At 50.2% G+C, this 23,027-nt stretch overlaps 1 protein-coding gene across 1 annotated transcript in view; it reads left to right on the forward strand.

The window, feature by feature from the left end:
• The window catches only part of RGMA (repulsive guidance molecule BMP co-receptor a), a 35,883-nt gene extending 13,160 nt beyond the window's left edge, over positions 1–22,723 (forward strand). The window contains exons 3-4 of the mRNA XM_044981232.1: positions 14,246–14,757; positions 18,740–22,723. Of these exons, the coding sequence (XP_044837167.1) occupies positions 14,246–14,757; positions 18,740–19,450 (1,223 nt within the window). The 3' untranslated portion in view covers positions 19,451–22,723. The remainder of the gene's footprint in view (positions 1–14,245; positions 14,758–18,739) is intronic.
• Positions 22,724–23,027: the final 304 nt, after the last annotated feature.

The raw sequence follows: 23,027 nt of genomic DNA on the forward strand, positions 1-23,027 counted from the left end.
ATGCAGCCATAAAAACTTCTTTACCCGGGGGCTTAGTGGGTTTCTGCACCAACCTGCTGCCTCTGGAGACCTGGGCTGAAATGCTGGGTCAGGCTACAGTGACAAAAAGTTTTTGGGTTTCTCATCCAAATCCCTAAGGGACACGTCACTTAAATCACCACACTCTTTGGCACGGTTGCGCACCATTGTCAGTCTCGTCTCAGCACAGGCCCAGGACTCGAATAATGGGGGTGTTGCTGCGGGTTCGCCTGGAGGTGCATTGGCAGAGCCGAGGGGGTGTCAAGGACTAGAAGAGCAGGGGGATGCTGCAGGTTTTGCTCTTTTTTGCTTTGTTGTTTGAGAGAGCTGTGGGCAAGCGACCCAGAACTGGACTAGCAGAAGGGGCTGCGAGTCAGGACTGAGGTGCATCAGCAGAGCTGCGTGGAGAACCCAGGACTGACATATCAGCCATCGGTTTGCAGGGTGTGTGTGTGTGTCAGGACTGAGGGGTTTTGGCAGCGCAGTGGTGGGAGTGAGAACTGATGGGCACTGACAGAGGATTTGGGGTTGAAATACATGGGGTGCTGCAGGTCAGGATTGAGTTGCATTGCATCCACACTGTGCCTGGCTCTACAGGCTGTTAGTCCCTTTCTTTCACGAGGACTAAATTCACTCATAAATGCTTTTAAAAGGCTTTGTAACCTACAATTGACAAATATTGTAATTAAGAGCAGGAGTCCCATAACTGGGCCATTATTGTGTGTGTGTGTGAACTGTAATAACAATAACGGGGATTTCAGTTGTAACCTCAAGATTTCTTTGCACTCGGGCGCGATCTTGCTCACAAAATCACCGCTCCACCCGCAGAAGTTTCTGTAGCGAGGAGGGAGAATTGAATTATGTCCAATTGCAAAACCAGATGCCATCCCTTCGATGAAGTCATAGGGTTTTTACTGCAAAAGAACAAGCTGGCTCCCTATGCACGAGTAGCCACCTAAGTGCAGACTGAGCAGCTCTGTCTAATGTCCTGCACATGGCTACAGGGAGCTGCACTTGGGGAAGGAGAATGAAAGTCTCTACAGAGGCGAGGCCCAGTCTTGATCCTATGGGAGTTTTGCCATTTATTTTCATGGGTGCCAGATTGGGCCCTAAATGTGTGGTCATATCTGGGGAGTAGGACAGATAATGGATTTCACTTGAGTCATGACTGTGCTACGGAATAACCCACCAGGAAGGGGGCTCTGTGGCATAAGCCTCCTGTTAGATATTGGCTTCCTGGCCTCTTTTGAGTGCTGTTGGCTTCAGTCGCCAAAGCCCTACAGTTATATGGCCTGGGTTCTGAGAAACCCATCTTTCCTTCTCCCCTCCCCCCTCCAACCATGGCTGTGAGGTCATGTGACATCCCCTACATGCCCGCGGGGTTCTGTGGCTGGTGCATGTGGCAGGGTGTTCCTGCTGGAGGACCCCAGACTCTGGAATTTGCTCCCCACAGAGCTCTTACACAGCTGAGTTTGCTGACCTTTACGGCACAACACAAAACCCGTCTCTCTTCACAGGCGTTTGCCGGGAGCAGGGATGGATGAATGAGCAGGGAGTGGAGAGTCGGGGGGATACATTTGGTTTTGATTTTTTTCATTTCTTCTCTGACATTTAGAACTTGCGCCCAGCAGCTCCAGCATTGGGCACCTTTTAGAAAAAAAATAGTGAATATCAGGGACTGGGATCTAGGTGGGACATTAGTGTTTGGAGGGTTTATGGATTTTGTGCATCACTTCCATTGCAGTTGGAGTTGGATAGAACAAGCTGAGTATCAGCTCGGTCGGTGGTGTAAGGATAGGGATGTATAGGGCAGGGTGGGGAAGTGAGAGACAGTGTACCTGTGAACAGATCCACATAAAAGATTTGTTCCTCACTCTCATCAGACTGTAGCGAGAGGCTACAGTGCGAGACACAGGGCCGTACGTGTGTTTGTGTGAATTTCCCCTAGGTTGTGTGAGGTTCTAGCTGACATCTGTGAAAGTCAGGCAGCTGACTCTCCACGCCCTGCACTCAAATCAACGCCTCTAATTGAAATGCCGCAATTCTTGGCAGGCCGTTTAATTGTGTAAATTTGCCTCGTTCAGATTTATGTGCTTGGGGCTTTTCTGTGTCTCCTCATTTTTGTATCTCATTTAGCACGGTGTTGAAGGGTTGAAATTTCAGAAGAAAGTGGTCGGGGCAGATTATTCCTAGAGAAAACACACACCTCTCGTGCACAGCGCTTTCTCGCAGCTGCCTTCATGGCACTGTCTGCACAGAGGATCTGCTAACCAGGCCTGGCTACAGTCATACAGCTGTGGTGAGGGGTTGTGCCTGTAACACAGTCTGAACAGAACAAGGCCTGGGCAAAACGCTGTTGGTGTGAAAACAACCACGGCTCAGCTGTGAGCCTGAGCCTCATGGAGAAAGGTCTGACGCCTGGCTCATCCCAAACTGGGAGGTGGGAAGATGGATATCATAAATGACTCTGGAATCCCACCTGAAAGGTGAAGGGCAAAGGAACCGCAATGGCCAAATGATCTAAGAGCCCAAGCTGCTGGTAGCGCCCAAATGGATTTGTCTGCTCCTTTCTGATGGAGCTGGACACAAAGTCCCATCGAGGAGGGTGCTGAGTCTCCTGGTTACAGGAGGGGACTAGGAGTTGGAAAACTTTGCTGTGAATTCCCCACTCTGTCACTGAGTGACTGTGGGCGGTCATTTCACTGCTCTAGGCCTCAGTTTTCTCACCTATAAACAGTGCTTTACCCACCTTTATTAAGCAGTCGAGATCTTGGGTGACCTGTTGGTATTGTGAAAGCAGCCCTTCCTTCCCTTACCTGCCAAGCAAGCCTGGCTTTCAAGATTTCGTGCTTGCTGTGATGACACACCAGTATTCTGGGCCACTGTTTCTCACCCATAGAGCTAAGTTTCACTAACACCATTTTACAGGTGAGGAAACTGAGGCATGGGGCCTTATCTATAGTGAGTCAGCGGTGGACCAAGGAATAGAACCTGTGGCCTCTTGGACACCAGGCTGCCTTCATTTAGCTGTTAGCAGTATCTGTTGCAAGAGAAACACTGAACCCTGATCCCGAGTCTCAAGAAGTTTAACAGTGAAGGAGGGTGGATCTGTGGCTCTTTGTGGCTTCAAATGTAAACACCCCAGTTAATGATCTCATTTCTTTGGAGCACCTATTTCCAAGCTGTGACGTTCACCTTTTCAAGCTTTGCCCGTAATTCTTGGAGCAGCATCTCACACGGGGGGCTCAGTTGGGTGTCTACCCTGCATCTGGTAGTGAGCCTCCTAACCTGGGTAGACAAGATTCACACCAACGGGGCTCAAGCCCACCTGACACCATTGGCTTGAGAGCTGCAAGACCCACACTGCTATTTTTAGCATGCTAGCTCCAGACCTGTTAGCACGAGTTTGCCTACCCAGGTTGGGAAACTCGCTTCCAGCTGCTGTGGGGACTAGTGAAGATCTCCCTGGCTTTGATTAATGGCTCTCCCCTTTCCATGCAAGGGTCAGAGGCAAAAGCTTCTCCTGGCTGCAGGAGAAAACCTTGCTATGCTTGAGTAGGACATTCGTAGGGGAGGAGAAATGTTTGCTTCCTTGCAAGGCATTTTGGATCCATGGTTGACTGATTCTCTGAACACAAAAAGCAAAGTGACAAAAACAATCCAGGGCTTTTCTTGTAGCATCTGTTGCCAGAGAAGACCCTGACTGCATTTTTCCACCTCTGCTTGCTCCATGATTTTGTGATGCCAGGGGAGGAGGGACTCCCCAGTGGGAAACAAAAGGGAGAGGACGAGGGACAGGGACTCCGACGTCCACTCACTTGAATGACAGACGTTGGAAATGAAATAGCCCAGTCAGGTTTTTTGGCCCTGTCAGTTTCTTTAAACATAAGTAAACACCTTGAGAAATCTCTTTCCCATGCTCTCCAGCACAGATGCAAGTAGAGACGATGACTGGGTTAAAAAGGAGATTGCACGGATGAACATTGCTCTCCGTTACGCCAGCAGACATTTGGAGCAACTCCATCAAAGTGCATTTACCTTGAATCCTTGCATTTCCTCCAGATTTAAGCTGGTGTAAAGGAGGGCAGATTCCGGCCCATAATACAGAGTGTCCCCTTTCAAAATGACCCCCCACCCTCCATTCCCTCAAAAATGAGCACTGCCACTTTAAGAGAGTCAGGTTTATTTTCCCCCTTCAGTATCTCCCCACCTCCCACTCCAATGCAGCTGAAACCTGATCTAATCCCTTTGCACATGGGTAATTTATTGGTCTATTGGGTTTTTTCTCGCTGGCAAATTGCATTGTCTTTCTTCCTGGGTTGAGACTTGGGAGCAGTTTGCTGCATTCCTGCAGGGACTTTCTCAGGACAGATCTTTCACACCCCCTCTGAGCTCAGTCAAATCAGTTTTATTGGGCCTCTTTGTTATGCAAACAAGGCAATAATAATCAGGCTATTATTCTGCAAGATTGTGCTTGATTAACAGTTCAAAGGAGGTCACTGGAAGAAACTAATGCTGCCATGATGCACAAATCCTTTCACACAGCCTGGGTCAGATGGCCACTGGGCTCTTCTTCACTGCATGGTTCCTCCCCCTCCTCCTGCTGAAACATAGTTGGACTCTATTCAAGGGACGCCATCAATCAGTCAAGCTGGTGGGATGGAGGTTTTTGTTTTCTCTGTCAACTTTCTCCATACATCACAGAACAAGCAGTTATGGGCTTATTTCTATCAGCAGCGTGACAGGCCGCAGGTATACATGCACAGAGAGTAATTACACATCATATACCCAGTGCACATTATACACACACCACCTTCACCGTACACACACACACACGACACAAAGTAGACGCACAAACAGGCATTCATACAAAGTGCAGATTCTGACTGGTTGGGTACGCAAACACAACATGAGATGTATTATAGTAGTTGTTAATACACCACTACCTCGATATAACGCCACCCGATAGAACACAGATTTTGATATAACGCAGTAAAGCAGCGCTCCGGGGGTGGAGGGGAGAGAGGGCTGCGCACTCTGGTGGATCAAAGCAAGTTCAATATAACACAGTTTCGCCTATAACGCGGTAAGATTTTTTGGCCTCCCAAGGACAGCGTTATCTCGAGGTAGAGGTGTATGTATTTCTGGCTAAGAGAGGTGAAAACATTATTTACATATGTTTCCATATCCTCCAGTCCCAACCTTTTCCTCCTACTCATGTACATATATATAAACACACATAGGCTATTCCTTGCCCCCTCGATGCATCCCTCCACCCCCACCAAAAGACAACAATCACTGCATTTCTTATTCAGTTTCTTCTTCCAGAAGGAGAACCAGGGAAAAGCCACTGTAGGTGTTTGGTATGGAATGATCTGCTGGGATGAGGGTTTCTTGCAGGGACTTGTAACTAAGGTTATGTTTAGGCGCTACAATGGCAGCACTGAGCTATGCCACAGTAGTGGTATACTTCCAACCTCGGTCTAGCCACAGCTACTGCCAGGGTTAGGTCAGCTTAACTGTGGTGCTCATGGGTGGCTAACTTTTAATTGTAGACCAGGGCTCATCAGTTTGTCTTTGGATTCCCTGAAGTCTTGGTGAAACTGATCTTGCTCTGTGACTTTTCAAATAGCAGCTTATATGTTGTTCCTGTCCCCTCTCTCTCCCCCCCGCTCCCCATGTGTCTCTCTGTGTGTAGGAAGAATGAACTGGGAATATGAAAACATACAAGTCACATTTTTCAAACCTGAAGTTAGGTTCCTTAATTCCTAGGTAGGCACCTGTACCTTAGTGACCTGATTTTCACATGGGCTGAGCACCCAAAATCCCAGGCCTACAGCATCTTTGAAATCTAGGCCCTCAGATCTGAGGAGTTTGGCCATAGGTAATAGAGTGTTTTGATACGTACTCCAATAAAAGTTCATACTGAATGTGAGTCTTACACACAGACGTATTTACGCACTAGCATATATACAATTAGTTTATGGATAAATGCTTCAAAAGCACCTAAGTGACTTAGGAGCCTATCTCCCATTTTCAAAAGTAGCCTAAGTCAAAAAGAATTGGACGTTCTCAGTGATGAGAAGAAATGTGATATAATTGGCAGTACTGAAATCTGGTGGGAAGATTCACATGACTGGAATGCTAAAATCACCTGTCTCTAATGTGTGGAAAGCAAAGTTGTGTTGTTATGAGAGGACTTGGGAGTCATGCTGGAGGCCTCATGCAGCCTGTAGTAAATTATCATTTGAGTTTCTAAAAATTATAGATGATGATTTTTTGATACCAAAGGTATTGCACCCAACTCTATTTTGGACTTTATTATGATGGGTAAAGATGCATTTTAAAGCATATTAGGAACAAAAGAAATCCATGCAATAGTATAGGGCAGTGTTTCCCAAACTTGGGACGCCGCTTGTGTAGGGAAAGCCCCTGGCGGGCTGGGCCGGTTTGTTTACCTGCCGCGTCCGCAGGTTCGGCCGATCGCGGCTCCCACTGGCCGCGGTTCGCCGCTCAGGCCAATGGGAGCTGCTGGAAGCGGCGGCCAGTACGTCCCTCGGCCCACACTGCTTCCAGCAGTTCCCATTGGCCTGGAGCGGCGAACCGCGGCCACTGGGAGCCATGATCGGCCGAACCTGCGGACGCGGCAGGTAAACAAACCGGCCCAGCCCGCCAGGGGCTTTCCCTATACAAGCGGCGTCCCAGGTTTGGGAAACACTGGTATAGGGCTAGGCCCATTACTAGATGGAGATGGTAAAATTGGTATTAATGATACAGAAAAGTGTTCAGTAACTATTTCTGTTCTGTATTTGGAAAGAAACAGGAGGATGTACTCATCACATGAAGATGATGAAGTACTTTTTAGTCCCTCCAGGAGGATGTTAAACAACATCTACTAGTGATAAACATTTTTAAATTGGCAGGCCTGGATAATTTGCACCCAAGAGTCTTAAAAGAATTGGCTGAGGAGATGTCTGGCCCACTGATGTTAATTTTTAATAGATCTTAGAATACCAGGGAAATTCCAAAAAACCATAAGCGTGTTAATGTTGTGCCAATATTCAAAAAGGGCAAGCAAGATGGCCCAGATAACTATACGTCGGTTAGCCTCACGTCAATCCCAAGCAAAATAATGGGAAAGCTTATATGGAATTTAAGTGATAAAGAATTAAAGAATAGGAATAGATTTAACACCAGTCAACGTGGTTTTATAAAAAAAAAGTTAGGTCTTGTCAGACAACCTGATTTTATTGTTTGATGAGATTACTAATTTGACTGATAAAGAAAATTACATAGCTGTAGTAGACTTAGATTTTTGTAAGGCGTTTGACTTAGTACCGCATGACATTATTAAAAGATTAGCATTATACAATATCAATAAAGCACATGCTAAATGGACTGAAAACAGGCTAACGGACAGCTCATACAAATTAGTTGTCAATGGGGATTTGTCATCAACTGGGAGTGTTTCTGGTGGGTTTCTGCAGGGATTGTTATTAGACCAGACATTATTTAATGTTTTCTCACTGATCTGGAAATAAATATAAAATCACTTCTGATAAAATTTGTGAATGACATAAAGTGGTAAATAATGACCATAGGACAGTCATACAGAGGATTTGGGATCATATGACAAACAACTGAACATGAGGTCCCAGGGCTAGTGTGATCCTTGGATCTATACACAAGGGTACAGTGAGTAAATATAAAGGGATAACGGATTTTTTGGTTTGCTGGCAATTCTGAAAAAAAAATTAAATCATTTTGGGTAGAACTAAAACTAACATTTTTTAAATTTTTGGCAAGTTAAAAAAGTCAGGAAAAAATTATTTTGGGTCAAACAAAATGTTTCATCTAAACCAGAACAAAACATTTTGTTTTGATTTTAAGCACTTTGAATTCTTTTCAAATTAAAAGTAATTTCAAATAAAAAAAATTTGAAAGTTTCATTTAAAAAATGTCAAAATGAAATGGTTCCAAATTTTTCTTTTTCTATCAAAAACAATGCAGCAAAATCACCACAAATTCACAGAATGTTTTGGTGTCATCAAATCTGCCTTTTTTCCCCAAAAAAAGTTTTGGTCAAAAAATTGCCCCAGTAATGAGTAAAAGTTGGGAAGCCCTTTTACCTCTGTACGCGGCACTGGCGAGACCGAGAGTGGAATGCTGCATCCGCTGCTGGTATCCATATTTTAAAAAGGATGTCAAAAAATTGGAGAGGGGCAGAAAAGACAAAAATGATCTGAGGGCTGGAGAAAATACCTTATTGTGAGAGACTTAAAGAGCTCAGTCTATCTAGCTTATCAGAAAGGAGATTAAGAGTTGACTTAATTACTGTATAAATATAAGTACCTTCCTGGGGAGAAAATACCAGGTACTAAAAGGACTCTGTAATCTAGCAGAGAAAGGCCTAACGAGAACCAAGGGCCAGAAGCTGAAGCCTAACAAATTCCAACTGGAAATAAGGCGCAGATTTTTAACAGTGCGGGTGATTAACCATTGGAACAAATGGCCAAGGGAAGTGGTGCATTCCTTCTGGAATATATACTTGAACCAGACATAAGTTACTGGATTCAGTACAGGGGTAACTGGGTTAAATTCTATGGCCTGTGATGTACAGGAGGCCACATTTGATGACCTAATGATCCCTGCCAGCCTTAAGATCAGTAGATTTTGATTGGCTACTTGAACTCTTACACACCCATTAGCCTCCATTTTAAACTCCCGCATTCAGGGGCCTGATTTTTCAGCACCCTACAGAGTTCCAGTTGAGGAGGGATTCCCTGGGGAATCCATGAATGTCACCCCTGATACAGACAGATGGGTCACTATTGAGCAGTGAGACCATCAGTTTTCCAAAGGCCATGGGCTCCCAGATCTTTACATAACATGGATCATATCTTGAGACAGATAAAGAGTCTCAAGGAACCTCCTCCCCTATTATTCATGATCACAGTGCCAGGGAGCAGGCCCTCGGGCATGGGATGTGGGGGCACATGGGTGGGCAGGCTGTGAAGTGTCACCCAGGTCCAAGCCCCCGGGGCGAGGCCTATACCCAGAATCCCTGCGCTCAGGCGACTTGCTACGTGCGTCTCTGAATGATAGCAGCAGAGGGGCTTGTTTCCGTGCTCAGTCATCTGCGGTTGAAAAACAGATCTATTGTGAGGAGATGGAAAATAGATTATATGAAATTGAATAAACATAGTTTCTTGGCTTCTGTTCAAATGAGTTTTTGCTTTTATACCAAAGCCTCTGCCATAGGAGACGTGAGGAGAAGCATATGGGGGGAGCGGGAAGGGTTGCTGTCGTTTTCTTGCATAGTTCTGCTTGCTGGGTTCCTCGCTCCTCAGGCTGTAGGGTTCCTCGGTCCTGACACGTGTCTTGCTAGGGGCGGGGGGGGAGGGGTGAGTCACGCAGGTGTTTGTGTGAGCTCCAGGTGTCAGACAATCACACCATTGAACAGATCGGATAGGGAGGCGCGGAGGCTTAGCCAAGGCCACAAACAACCTACTTGAAACCCATGGTTATTCAGTGCCCTGTGAAATGGAATTGACCCCGGCGTCTTTATCTGCTGGCAGGGGAGAGATTAGGTAGGAAGGGCCACCTCCCTGGCTTGCTCCAGGTGCAAACCCAGAGCGAGATGGGCTGCCTTTTCCATCATGGAGGTGCGGTCCCAGGCGGTGTATCGCCTGTAAATGGGAGAACTGCATGTGAAAATGTTTCTTCTGCGTTTGTCCTTACACACAGACACAGACAGAGACACCCAGTGCAGTCCTGCTCCTTAGCCACCTGGCTTTGGAAATCTGGCCTTATATGGGGCCCTGCACGAAATAGCAAATGGGAACATTTTGCCAAAACCCAAATGATAAGATCTTTAAGAAAAAAGCTCCCCCTACAGGCCAAGGGAAGGAATGGAACAGGCTTTTCCTTTTCTGTTTCTTTTCTTTTTTTCCCCAAGTACCTTATAAAGTAGAGTTAGACGCCAGCCATGTGTAGCCCTCCTGTGCTCAGCGATAACTTGCATATGGCCATAGCTATTAGAGCCCTGCGGCAGGGCCGCCCAGAGGATTCAGGGGGCCTGGGCCGCCGCTGAATTGCCGCCAAAGACCCAGAGCGGAAGAAGCTCCGGGGGCCCGGGCCCCGCGAGAGTTTTCCAGGGCCCCCGGAGCAAGTGAAGGACCCCGCTCCAGGGGCCCTGAAAAACTCTTGTGGGGGCCCCTGTGGGGCCTGGGGTAAATTGCCCCACTTCCCCCCCCTCCCGGGCAGCCCTGCCCTGCGGTGCTGAGAGAGCAGCCCTGAGGTGATTGCTCTGAGTGCCCCATGATCCTTAGCTCCCACCTGGCGAGTTCTGAGAGAGGGGCAGAGAGGAGCTCAGTTTAATGTCTCAAAAGGAGGACGGCACCTGTGATGCAGCCGTAAAACCCTTGGTTACTGCATTGCCGGCTTTGGGTCGTAGCCCACATGCCAGTACAGAACTTGGCTTGTACCTCCTGTTCCAAGCTAAAGATGCACCTTAGAGACCAGCACCAAGCACCCTATTCCTGATAATAGCTGGGCTCCTACAAATGAGCCTCTAAGCACTACTGTTACTGACAGCTGAGGGGGAGTGTTATTGAGTCATCTGTTGCAAGTCCTATTGCCTGATGCCACGGATTTATGGTTCAGCTGGTGACCATGGGGTCTCTGGACATGGTTCTGTTTTTATCACCCCAGCGCTCCTTTCATCTACTTAGTTCTTCCATCATGAGGTTCTTAGTGGCATCACAAGCCCTGAGCTTGGGTGGCTTGTCACCAAAGAAAGGGAGTTGGAATTTCCCTTCATGACAGCCTTGCACACTGAACTTGTCGTTCCAACCCACACCTTGGATGTCTCACCTTGAAATGCTGCCTGTTTGCATTCCAGGTGCCAGCAAAGTCTGGCTGAATCATTACGACGGACTGATACTCTGGCGGAGGTGTCCTGTCGCGTGCTAAGCTGATTGTTCATAGCAGTGTCCCCGACCCCACAGTGCACTTCACTTCTGACTCGCGCTCTGTCTCTAATCACTGGGGTAGGCATGCACCATGCCCTCACGTGAGTCCTGTTGGACAGTGTTATATCAGCCATGTTTAATCACCAACAATTTTAACAGGTGGCTTTTAGCCTTGATAGAATATTTAGGGCCTAGAGTTAGAGGTCATAAATCCAGGCCCTGGGGTATGTACCACTGGGGTAATGTGATCAAACAGCAAAATCTCATCTGGTTGAAACACACAGCAATAGGCTTTCGCTGCAACTCACATAACGGCCTGTGGTGAAAAACCCACAGTTACCGTATGTTCCAGCAAAATGCAATCCACTGAAAAGGGATGTTGATGAAATAATATGTTCAGGTTTAAGTGGACGCTGTTGAAATAAAAATAATCCTATTCAGTAGAACACCCATTTTACAAACTAACTGGGGATTAAGGAGTTCGTGGAATGGAAAATTCATAAAATTTAACACCTCCAAATCGCCATAGGTCCAGTTCATACATTGCTGTCTAATGCACTGCATTGTTTTCTTCTTGTACTTCCAACGCCTTCAAAATGATTTCTAATATATTGAAAGATCGCAATGTGAAGGGATGTTGACTTGCTCTTCATTGACATCATTTTCATTCTGATTACCCCCTCTTCCGCCCGGTCAGGAAAAATGGTTCATAAGCTTGATGTTGGTAAAATCGAGTGAGGTTCTGTTGTGTTCCCTGTGTTACTACTAGCACTTGAGCTTGTTAAACCTGGATTCTTTAAACTCAAACTTTCCGCTATTTCCTTTTGCATTTCATTCCTCTTGGAATGCGACACGAGACTGACGGCTTTCATGCAGGGTCCCTTTTCGTTTATAATCCTGTTCCCCTTTTCGTTCTCCAGCACCTGTTGTGTTTCCAACACTGCAAGGGAAGAGTTAAAACTTGAACATACTGTTTCCAGTATGAAGTGGTGCTGGGTTTTGTCGCTTTATTTGTGCATGTGTAACTGCCTTGTGAACTCCCCTCTAAACAAAGCCCAGGACAGGAATAAACATGTAGGGCTTTGAGACACCCCCAGAATACATCTGGAAATGCTTTTGGCCTGATCCTGCACAGTTTCCATGACCTCCAAGCTCCAAGGGAACTGATTAGGAGGCGGGAAAGGAAAACACCATGAATACTTAAGCAGTGTGAGCAGTGAGAGATTCCAAATTGCCATTGGTAGTGCGCTGTCCGTGCAATGCAGGCCTTGTGCCTGGTGCCTTTGCAGAGTCACTTTCATGTCCTGCTGCAGGGGAGCCGCCCCCCCTTTGCGGAAAATATGCCCCCCCTGAAAGAACTGAATCTAAACTCCCATTGTACTTTGCCTTTCCCTGACTTGCACCTCGGCTTTTGGGCACCTACACGCGACTCTGAGTGCTCAGCTGCAGAAGTCAGGGTTGGCAGTGGGCCGTCAGTGTGCACAGCCCCTATGGCTGCATTGACCTGGGAGCAGAGCCTTGCTGATTCGATAGAAGGCTGCTTTAGTATGTTGCCGAAGCTGATCTGTTCTCTACACAACCGAGGCCAGCACCAGCACCAGCGGCTGATTAGGATTTTGCCTGTTTCCTTTCACACATTTCCCTTTGATGCCCATATCTCTGCAGTTTTAGAAAAGCACTGAGGCGGGTGGGGGCCGGTGGGCCAGAGGTCGGCACGCACTGTTCCCAGCATTAATGAAGCCGCTGGAACGTGCATTGTGTCAAGGTGCTAGGTACAGGAGATCAGGTGATTGATAGCTGCTTGAGAAGGCTCCTTTGTACTTTGTTTGTTCCTCCTTTGCACTGTATTTCCTCCTCGGCTCTCTGCCTTTCGGACTCCCCAGGCAGCTGCCAGGCTGGCTGGTTTGAGTGAGCTGCTGACCCCGGAGGAGCCAGGCATTTGCCCTGCAAGAGGTTTTAGTGCAGTAGAGGAGACTCACAACAGGGATCCAGCGATTGGGAACAGTGCTAGGGCAGCACAATATAGTGGTGGGGAGGTATTGGGTATCCCAGGGAGTGTGAACAAACGGCCCCAGAAGGCAAACTCGATGCCAGGAATCTTGGCCCCGTGCCTTTACCTACTGGGCTAGGGGTGTGGCTTTATTCAGGGCTTGTCTACACTTGAGGGGGTTGCACTGCTGTAGCTGCCCTACTGCAGACAGCCCAACTGGACACAAGGGGGTGCTGTACTGGTGTGAGTCACTGTTCATGCTAGTGTGGTGTGTCTGCGCTCGGGTCTTGCACTAGTGCAGCTACATCCATGAAAAATCCCCAGTCTTCGGAACCATACCTGTCAGTCAGAAAATAGACACGCTAGGATCTACTGAGCTGACTGAGTTCCCTTCCTGAGAGCAGGGTGGAGTGTAAAATCAGGGCCTCCCCACTTACGGTTGCTAAGAGCCTGGTTTTACCCCACTGTCGACAGCCAATGCCCCTGTACACAAATCAGCTGTATTGAGAGACCAGCTCTTCATCTAGCTTGCACACAAACACCCCTTCAGGCATGTAGTTGTGCTAAATGCGAACGCAAATCAATGGCACCATTGTAACGCCGGTTTGGATGCGCAATTGCTCATGTGTATTTTTGAATATCAAGCCCGAAAAGCCTCCTGACATTAAAGGCCCAATGGTATTTCCCCTCCAAATCAATGATGTTAAGCTGTTCTCAGCACCCCAGCCAATGTGGATTCTTCAGATGTGTTAAGGGCTGTTATAAAGAGACTGTGCTCAGTTGTTCTCCACGCCCACTGAAGGTAGGACCACGAGTAATCACCTTAATCTTCAGCAAGGGAGATTTAGGTTAGATATTGGAAAACCTTTCTAATTCTAAGAGTGTCCGAGCTCTGGAATAGGCCTCCAAGGGAGGTTGTGGAATCCCTCGCTTGGGAGGGTTTTTAAGAACAAATTGGACAAACACCTGCCAATGATGGTCTAGGTTTACCTGGTCTTGCCTCACAACATGGGGCTGGACTTGATGACCTCTGAACTTCCCTTCCAGCCCTACATTTCTATTAGTCCACCTTCCTAATTTCCCCCTGAGGATTCATCTGGGAACTGGATTCTTCTTTGCTTCCTGCCTTGACCTATTGGTAGTGCTGTGTATGCTGCTACCCAGCTGCCGCGGCCCTCGCCAGCAGCGGTGGCATTTTGGTGGTGTGCTGTATTTGATCCGTGTATTGGGCATCTTGACAGCACCTGTGGTTTTTTTCCCCCAGCAACCTCTCAGTGCAAGATCCTGAAGTGTAACTCTGAGTTCTGGGCGGCCACATCTGGCTCTCACCACCTGGGCGCGGAGGAGGCACCGGAGTTCTGCACGGCGCTGCGCACCTACGCCCACTGCACCCGCCGCACGGCTCGCACCTGCAGGGGGGACCTGGCCTACCACTCCGCCGTTCATGGCATAGATGACCTCATGGTCCAACACAACTGCTCCAAAGATGGCCCCACCTCGCAGCCCCGCCTCCGAACACTACCCCCCGGGGACAGCCAGGAGCGCTCCGACAGCCCAGAGATCTGCCACTACGAGAAGAGCTTTCACAAGCACTCAGCCCCCCCAAACTACACCCACTGCGGGCTCTTTGGGGACCCCCACCTCAGGACTTTCACAGACAGCTTCCAGACCTGCAAAGTGCAGGGGGCTTGGCCACTCATAGACAATAACTACCTGAATGTCCAGGTCACCAACACGCCGGTGCTACCCGGGTCCTCAGCGACTGCGACGACCAAGGTAAAGGCATGGGGTGGGTGGGCTGCCCCTTGGGGGATGGCGATGTTCTGACACTGCCCCCTTGGGGTCACCTTTTGAATCACCTTTTCTCCCACTGCCTGCCACAAAAGGGTCCCAGAAAGCTGTTGAGTCTCATCCACAAGTGCCAGGTTATCCAGCGGATTGAGACCGAGTCCGAGCCCACCACAAGTACAGGGTCCTGGCCAGAAAATCAAGCCCTTCTCCCTGGACTCTCCACTCCCAAACTCCTGGTTCCCCACTCCCCCGCCCCCCTAGATGGACTCTGGTTTCTCACCACTGCATCTGGCCCCCCTCAGATTGCTGAGCATTGTCAGAGGAGACGTATCATCCCTGGCGTAGGTCTAGGTTGTGAAGAAAGGGTCAGATCATGAACAGGGCCGGCTCTACTGTTTTCGCCGCCCCACGCAGCGCACCGAATTGCCGCCGCGGATGGTGGGGGCAGTCCGGGTGCCATTAGGGCGGCACGTGCGTTTCCCCTGCGGTGGCAATTCAGCGGCAGCTTCCGTCTTCAGCCGGAAGACAGAAGCTGCGCCGCCGCGGACAGCTGAACATAGAAGCTGCCGCCGAATTGCGCTGCCGCGGAAACGCGCGTTCTGCCCTAACGGCACACGGACTGCCCCCGCCGTCCGCAGCGGCAATTCAGCACACTGCTTGGGGCCAAAAACGCGCGGACTGCCACCCCTTGCAGATTGCCGCCTGCTTGGCATGCTGGTGCCTGGAGCCGGCCCTGATCATGAAGGGGGCAGGCCCAGGGATCTAAGGCTGGCAGCACCCCCAGAAGGGCACACACGTCTCTCCCTTTTGCCCTTCCCCCATGGCATTGCAGCTGTGATTGTGTTCCAGCCCTCCCGGCCAGATTCCTTTGCAGGGCACTGCGACACTCCCATTCAGGGATGGGAACAGCAGGCGGATGACAAGGTGCCAGAGGTGGCTGGCAACAAGTAAAACTCGCTGAACCCGCCCTCCTGTTTATTTTGTGGCCTGTGCAAAGTGGCAGAGATGGCAGCTGAAGGAGCCTGCAGCAGGGTGAAAACTCACCTTCTTGCCAAGGCCCCTCACTGCGAGAGAGAGAGCGAGAGGTCCCGTGTTCTTTGTGCAAATCGCCTGTCCTGTCTAGTTGTCCCAGGCCCTGCACTCGGCTGCGGCGGCGGGGGGCGGCGGGGGGCACGGATAACGAGCAGTTTGTCGGTTGCAGAAGAACGATGCTGCTATTTGTGTCTCTCTGCAGAGACCCCCCAGCAGGTGCGGGGGAATTTGGCCCCATACGTTAGTGGCTTCCTTGGCTCTGTCCTTTTAATTTTGAGGTGAATGTCGTGCTAGAAGCCCTCTCTTCATTTCCAGAGCAGGCTGAGCGGGGGAACAGGCACCGTCTAGAGAGAAGAGCGAGTCACTCAGTATCCAAGGCCAGGTTTGACCCACACAGCTGTAGGGTGGTCACCTCTGTTGCTCTCTGCTGACCAGCATTTTATTTGAACCAGTCACCTTAAGGTGAAAGGCTCCCTGCCCAGTCTGCCTGAACCATCCAGCCCTAGCAAGACTCCCGACCTTCTCATCCATCCACCCCCTCACAACCAACCACAGTTTTAATGCCAGAGGAGAAGAAAACCTGGTGGAGGTGGGGGAGCCTCAGGGATCATGTTCTCTTGTCACCATCTCCATACTGCTCTGGCTTTGTGTGTGTGGCGGTGCCCCCTGGTGGCTGGCCCCCCGGGGAGGATAAGTCACCTGGCACGCCGTAAAGAGAGAGTGTTAGCTCACATGGGAAAGCTTGTGGTTTGGAGCTGAAGAACTGGGTTTCTAGTGCTGGCTTCCCAGCTGCTTTAGCTAGTAATTGTGTCTGTGGTCAGGACGAGGCATTTTGTGGGGCGCAGTCTGTTCTCGCTGCACGGTGGCAGCCAAGATAAATGTTCTCCAGGGACTGGGTGCAGCACTGAGTAAATCCAGTGGCAAATGCCTAGTTGTAGCACAATGGAACTCAAAGTGACACGGCTTAAGTGTTAATTCCGGCTTCTGCTTGAGGATGGCTTTGGAGCTGAGGGATGCTGCGGGTGAATTCCTCTTTGCTGCATGAGCGCTAAAGCTGGAAGGGAACTCATTTCAGCTACCCTGACACAGAGGGAAGGTAGGGTGGATGGTAAGAAGGGATCTGCGTGCTTTGCAGGCCTTTGCGGAGCATGGATCTTTGTCTGGCCCTTTTCACAGTACTCCTGGGGTGACTGAGGAGAGGGTTTGCCACCATCCCTCTTTAGAGTGGGAAGCACCACAGTTTCAATGAAGGCTGGCCTGCAGCTTGCAGGGTCTTTAGGTCCTGGAACTTATTTGGGGCGCTGCACCATGTTGCGTCAGGACTGTGGTGCTGAGAAGTGATGAGTCATCGCTCAGGGTGGCGACTCAGCAAGTTCACCCAGTAGGAAGAGCTGTTGGAACAGGCAGCCCTCGCTCCACAGGTTGGCTCCAAGGCAGATGGTGTGTGTGTGCATCCAGGCTTTCGCGCTGGTGCCGTTCACTGGAGCGGGGTGTTCTCAGCGAGAGGATACAACCTCCAGTAACCTGATGCATACCTGCCAACTCCTGAAAGCTGTAATAGAGATATTTGGCGAGGAAAACAGGGACACACCTTTTAACTCCAGTTAAACCCTTCGGACTAGGAGAGTCTTCTGCACGGGCAAAGAAATGGGAACTGTGCTGCTGCCAAAACAGGGCCTGGGGTGGCTGGTATTTTGTGGATAGCCTCGGCTGTGCGAGGAAGCATTACCTAGAATTCCCCACTGTTCCCACCACCAGTTCAGCTCCAGCAGTGGGAACCCGGGTCCATAAACAGGGCTCCAGGAGGCTGCGGGGATTTTAAGCCCTGTGTTGTGTAAACCTACGCTGAGCAGGGTTGGAGGCTGATCTGCGCTACAGCTCCCCCATTGCTGTGCTAAGTGGGACTGAACTGGTGGGAGCAGCAATGGGAAATCTGGGGCAGAATGGCTGGTGCAGATCCCCCTCAGGGGGAGAGCCAAGGGGAATGCCCATTGGGAGCCATTTGAAACTGGTGTTTGTCTCAGAAGCAATGTAAATAAATAGCAGGATGTATCCAAATGACCCAGGGGTCAGATCCAGGAGCCTGGTTGTCAGGTGTGTATTTTAGATCCAGACTGGAACTTCACTAAGGTTCTGAGAGCACTTTGGTTCAGACACATCCCTAATAAATAGACTCAGTATAAGCTCTAAACTCCCTGTAAGCTCTTCCATGAGGTATTAAAACCTGTTGTAGCCTGACAGGGAAATCCCAGCTAGAGAGAGGGGGTCAGCTTGAGCACAGAACTGGGAGCCAGGAACACCTGGGAGTCTAACCTCCATCTTGCTGTGTGGTCTTGAGTAAGTCCCTTTTCCTCTCTGTGGTCGTACCACGAGGGGCTGGATACCCCTCTGGCTCACAGGCTTGTCAAAGGGGCCTGCAGCGAATTGAAGAAGGGAAGCATGAGCCAAGTATCAAGAACAATTAATAGGTCAGTGGCTTGGGGACATGACGCATATTAACCGGGGATAATCAGTGGACTCTCCTCTCCCTCCCCCTCTGCTCCCAGGTCTCAGGGTCACAGCTCAGCTCCAACAAGTAACTTCTGTGGGATTTGGCAGCATGACCTTTGGGTTCTAGTCCTGTCTCTGGTTCCTTCCTATGTGTAGCTGATATGCCCCTTGATGCATCCACCTGTAGGCTGAAGCCTGGTGGCCTTGTGCATAAAATGGGGAAATCTCGTAGTGGGAACTTTGTGCTTGTGGAATTTAAAATGCCCCAAAAGACTGATTCTCCATGTTCCAAACCGCTTCCGGAGGCACGTGGTGGTGGTTGATGAATGAACCAGTCAGGCCTAAACCCCCTTGTATTCATTAATGAGATGTACTGCTGGCTGAGCTCAGTGGGTTATCAACATTGGTTAATGCCCCCTTCTCTCTCCTCCCTTTCCCCTTACAGCTCACCATCATCTTCAAGAGCTTCCAGGAGTGCGTGGACCAGAAAGTGTACCAGGCGGAGATGGACGAGCTCCCAGCCGCCTTCGCCGACGGCTCCAAGAACGGCGGCGACAAGCATGGCGCCAACAGCCTGAAGATCACCGAGAAGGTGTCTGGCCAGCACATTGAGATCCAAGCCAAGTACATCGGCACCACCATTGTGGTGAGGCAGGTGGGCCGTTACCTCACCTTCGCTGTGCGCATGCCCGAGGAGGTAGTGAACGCCGTGGAGGACAGGGACAACCAGGGCCTTTACCTCTGCCTCCGGGGCTGCCCCCTTAACCAACAGATTGACTTCCAGACCTTCCGCTCTGCTCAGGGCACGGAAGGCCGGGCTCGCAGGAAAGGGCCCAGCCTCCCCTCCTCCCCCGAGGTCTTCACCTACGAAACGGCCATGGCCAAGTGCCGGGAGAAGCTCCCCGTGGAGGACCTGTACTTCCAGTCCTGCGTCTTCGACCTTCTGACCACGGGGGACGTCAACTTCACTCTGGCGGCTTATTATGCCTTTGAGGACGTGAAGATGCTTCATTCCAACAAGGACAAGCTGCACCTCTATGAAAGGACACGGGAGCTGAGCCCAGGCAACACAGCCCCCTCGGGGCATCCCCAGGCCCTCCCTGCCCTCTGGGTGGCGCTGGTGTGTCTGAGTCGGTGCTGGTCAGTGTTCCTATAGATGTGACCGGGGTGGGGAGTGGGGGAGAGCTCAGCAGGAGGGGACGATGGTCTGTGCTGGATGAGGAGAGATTGAACAGCAGGCCCGGCTGGGAGCTAAAGAATCAGCCCCTGTCCTCAGAGTTAGACCCCCTGGAACGTCATGGGCTTGCCCCAGATTGCAGCCAGACCTCACGTAGCCCTGGCCCAGCTCACCTTCTCCTCTTCATGTGGGTGAGGAGGGCGGGATGCCCCCGCCTCCCCCTAGTGCTCCCTCGTGGTACTGCAAACGGTTGTGGTGGGTGTGATGTTGGCATTTGTGAAAGTGACTTCATGTTAGGAGAATTGGCTGCTGCTGCTGCTGCTGCTGCCTGGGAGGAAGGGACAGCGCCCCCGCTGGTCAGGATGGCATGCTGGCGAGATGGGCCCATGCCTAGCGACCATCCCGGGACACAGAGACAGGCTGTTTTCACACCTGCTTTGCTCACGCAAATGACTCCACCTGCTAAAGGGCTCACCGGCCCCAGCCCCACCATGTGTGTGTGCAAACAGCTGGTGGTACTCATCTAAGCGGGGCCCGCCCCCTCCTGGGGCTCAGCTGGCTGCCTGTGCAAATGCGGGTGCTAAACACCAGACAGAGGAGCTACAATGGTGCCCTCTGGGCGCCGGGCACACACGGAGAGAGGGAGCAGGGGCAGGCCGTTTGCTGGAATGGTTTCTGTCCCTCATTAAAGACCCTGCTCTTCCCAGCACCCGGCTCCCTGCAGGTGTCCGAGGCGCACAGTTCATCCTTCGCTGAACGGCACCATTCCGGGGGGATGGGGAGAGTCAATCACTGATTGCATTTGCTGTGCTACGCAGGGCATCTGGGAGCTAATGGGATCCGGGAAATCCCATCCTGGCACATTAACGCTCTGATTCACTTCACGGCCACGAGGTTGAATCCTTTGGGCCCTCCTCGCCTCCGAGATGCAAAGGGAGAAACCTGGCCAATATTCGAGTGGTTTCTGGCATTTGCCTTTGGCCTCCCCCCAGCATTTGAAGTGCTCCTTGTGCCGTGGAAGGCCTTTGATTCCATTAGCTCCCAGGGCGCTCAGGCAAAGCGAGTGGGGAGGTGCCAGCGATCTCCCAGATTCGTACTTCAGGACAACCAGTCAGAGCTCCTCAAGCCCCTCGCTGACAGGCTGGAGTGTTGCCACCTCTAGCCCTGTCCTTCATCCCACCGGAGGGCAGCTGTGGGGCTGGGGCAGTGCCCAGGGAATCGGGGGGAGTTTTGCTTGTTTGCTGCTAAGCCCCTGCTCCACTCCTAGTGATGTCATTTCACCTTAGTTCTTCCTGGCTTGATTCTGAGGAGGGCACTGTTTGAAAATCCAGCCAGGGGCAGACCCTGAGGAATCCCAGCTGTCCAAAGGCTCTGTTCCCTGGCAGTAAGCGATCAATAATCTCCCCTACCAGGGATGCAGTGCCCCTTCCCCTTCTCTGTGTGCTTCTGGGATTTGCCTCATGGTTTGCTCAGCAAATGACGAGACCATGTGTACCTCAGCCTGGAGCTGGGACGCCTCTGGGGGAATGCTCCATTGTTCCCCCAGCAGGAATTTCCCAGAGATCTCCCCGGAAGTGCGGGTAGATCACTGGGACAGCCAGTGATCATGGATGGTCTCTTGACGGCGCCCAGAGAGCCAGTCCAGAGAGGAATGGGCGTGTGACACACCCTGCAGCGCATACAAACTAGCACCATGTGGCTGCCTCCTGTAAATACTCGAGCAACTATTCATTGTGTCCTGCCAGCTCTAGACCTCCCTTTGTAAAGCAGCAGAGAAATGCAACGTGTGTCATTGGGTGTAATTTATAGTGTCTCTAATCTGTGGAGCCCTGGTGTGGGTCTCGTGTGACTGTACAGATGAAGAGATGTAATTGGTTTTTAGGTGTTTAACAAAAAACAGAAAAGAAATAACAAAAAGATGTGTTTACTACTTCGCTCCTTGCTTTGTCCGCTGATGGCCCGTGTTTCTGTTTAGGGCAATTTTAAAATAGGGATCTCACGATGTAGGGAGCTGGGGAGACCAACCACTGGAGGGTAAATCTACTAACTCGCTGGCCACAGAGCTCTTAGGGGGGCACCTCAAAAAAGAAATAATTGAGACATTCTAAATTATCTGTATTTATAGTAGAGTAGCCTAGGTGCCCCAGCTGAGATCAGGCCCCCATTCTGCTAGGTGCCATATAGGCACCTAGTGAGGGACAGTTGCTGCCTCAACTCAGATAAGGAAGGGAGGGGAAACTGAGGCACAGTTGATTAAATTACTTGCCCAGGGTAACATAACTGGGCAATGTGAGAGCTAGGCACAGAGTCCAGGTCTCCTTTGTCCCAGTCCAGTCCACTAGACCATATTCCTTCTTAAGGCTCCTATAGTGGCTGTGAACTGCCTGTTTTCGAGTTGGGTTTGATCCTGGCCATATGGTGTGACCAATGGTCTATTTCTGCCAAGTTTAACAGCTTCCAACCTTGTTGGGTGAGCACAAGTCCTAGGAACTTTCCATTGCTGACACTGTGCATATGTGTCAGTGGGGGAACAACACTCCCTTAGTGTGTTTGGTAGCTAGCAGCCGGCAGGTCCTCTGGCTTCAGTGCGACTAGTTCCTTCACTACATAAAAATCAAATCTTTATTTCTCTTAGAAATTGGAGAGGTCAATATTTAAAGTCACATTATCAGCTTTATGGTGGGGCAGTGACACACCTGCCCCACACCTGGGTACCCCACAAATAATCCCAACTATATGGAGGGATGGGACACGGAGCTGTCAGCACTACAGGAAGAGTACTGCCCTGGGTAGGCAGCACATCTGAGAGTGACATTGCTGTTAGCCAATCTGCTGTCAACGGTGCCACTTCCCGACATGGCAGCATAAGAGAGCGGGCTATGCCGTGGTCAGAGCTACCCTCTGGAGGAGGAAAGTCCTCCATGATCTTGATTGTCTCTCCATAGCCCAGGCCCTCCCTAGTAGGTCAGTGCTCCAGTGGTGGTGGAATTTATTACGGTGGTTGGACTAGCCCTCTTTCAGAAGCAAACAGTTAAGCACTTTATTTTGGTTGTGTTTGACCCAGTGTGGCCAAGGAAGATCTGATGTGGTTGGAATAAAAACAAAAGATTTTGGTTTTGGGTGGGGTGGGGGGAAGAATCTCCTAACTGCTCCTTATGTTTTTGGACCCATGTGGGGTGTCACTGCATGTACATACTGTAAATTATTTATTGATGAAAATGCAAGTAAAGGTTCTCTCTCTCTTTTTTTTTTTGGACAACCACCTAGTGGGTGTTTTCCTTCTGCCTTGCGTTGTGTTTGATTTTAATTGGGAAGGAAAATGAAAAAAAAGACATGAGAAAGTGTGATAACGCTCTACGGTACAGCCTGATAAGCTGCCACCTTCTTGTGGAATATTCTCACTCTATGGCAAACCAGAGCCCCCTTTTCCTTGCCATGAGCCATCCTCAGCCACCTCCCGCATCTAGCTGGGATTGTCCTCCCACTTGGCAACATGGGAAGGTTAGGATGACTGCAGCCTTCCAGGTTGAAAATCCACATGCTAGGAGAGAGTGGG

The sequence above is a fragment of the Mauremys mutica genome, chromosome 11 (assembly GCF_020497125.1).
Source record: "Mauremys mutica isolate MM-2020 ecotype Southern chromosome 11, ASM2049712v1, whole genome shotgun sequence".
Classification (NCBI taxonomy): domain Eukaryota; kingdom Metazoa; phylum Chordata; order Testudines; family Geoemydidae; genus Mauremys; species Mauremys mutica.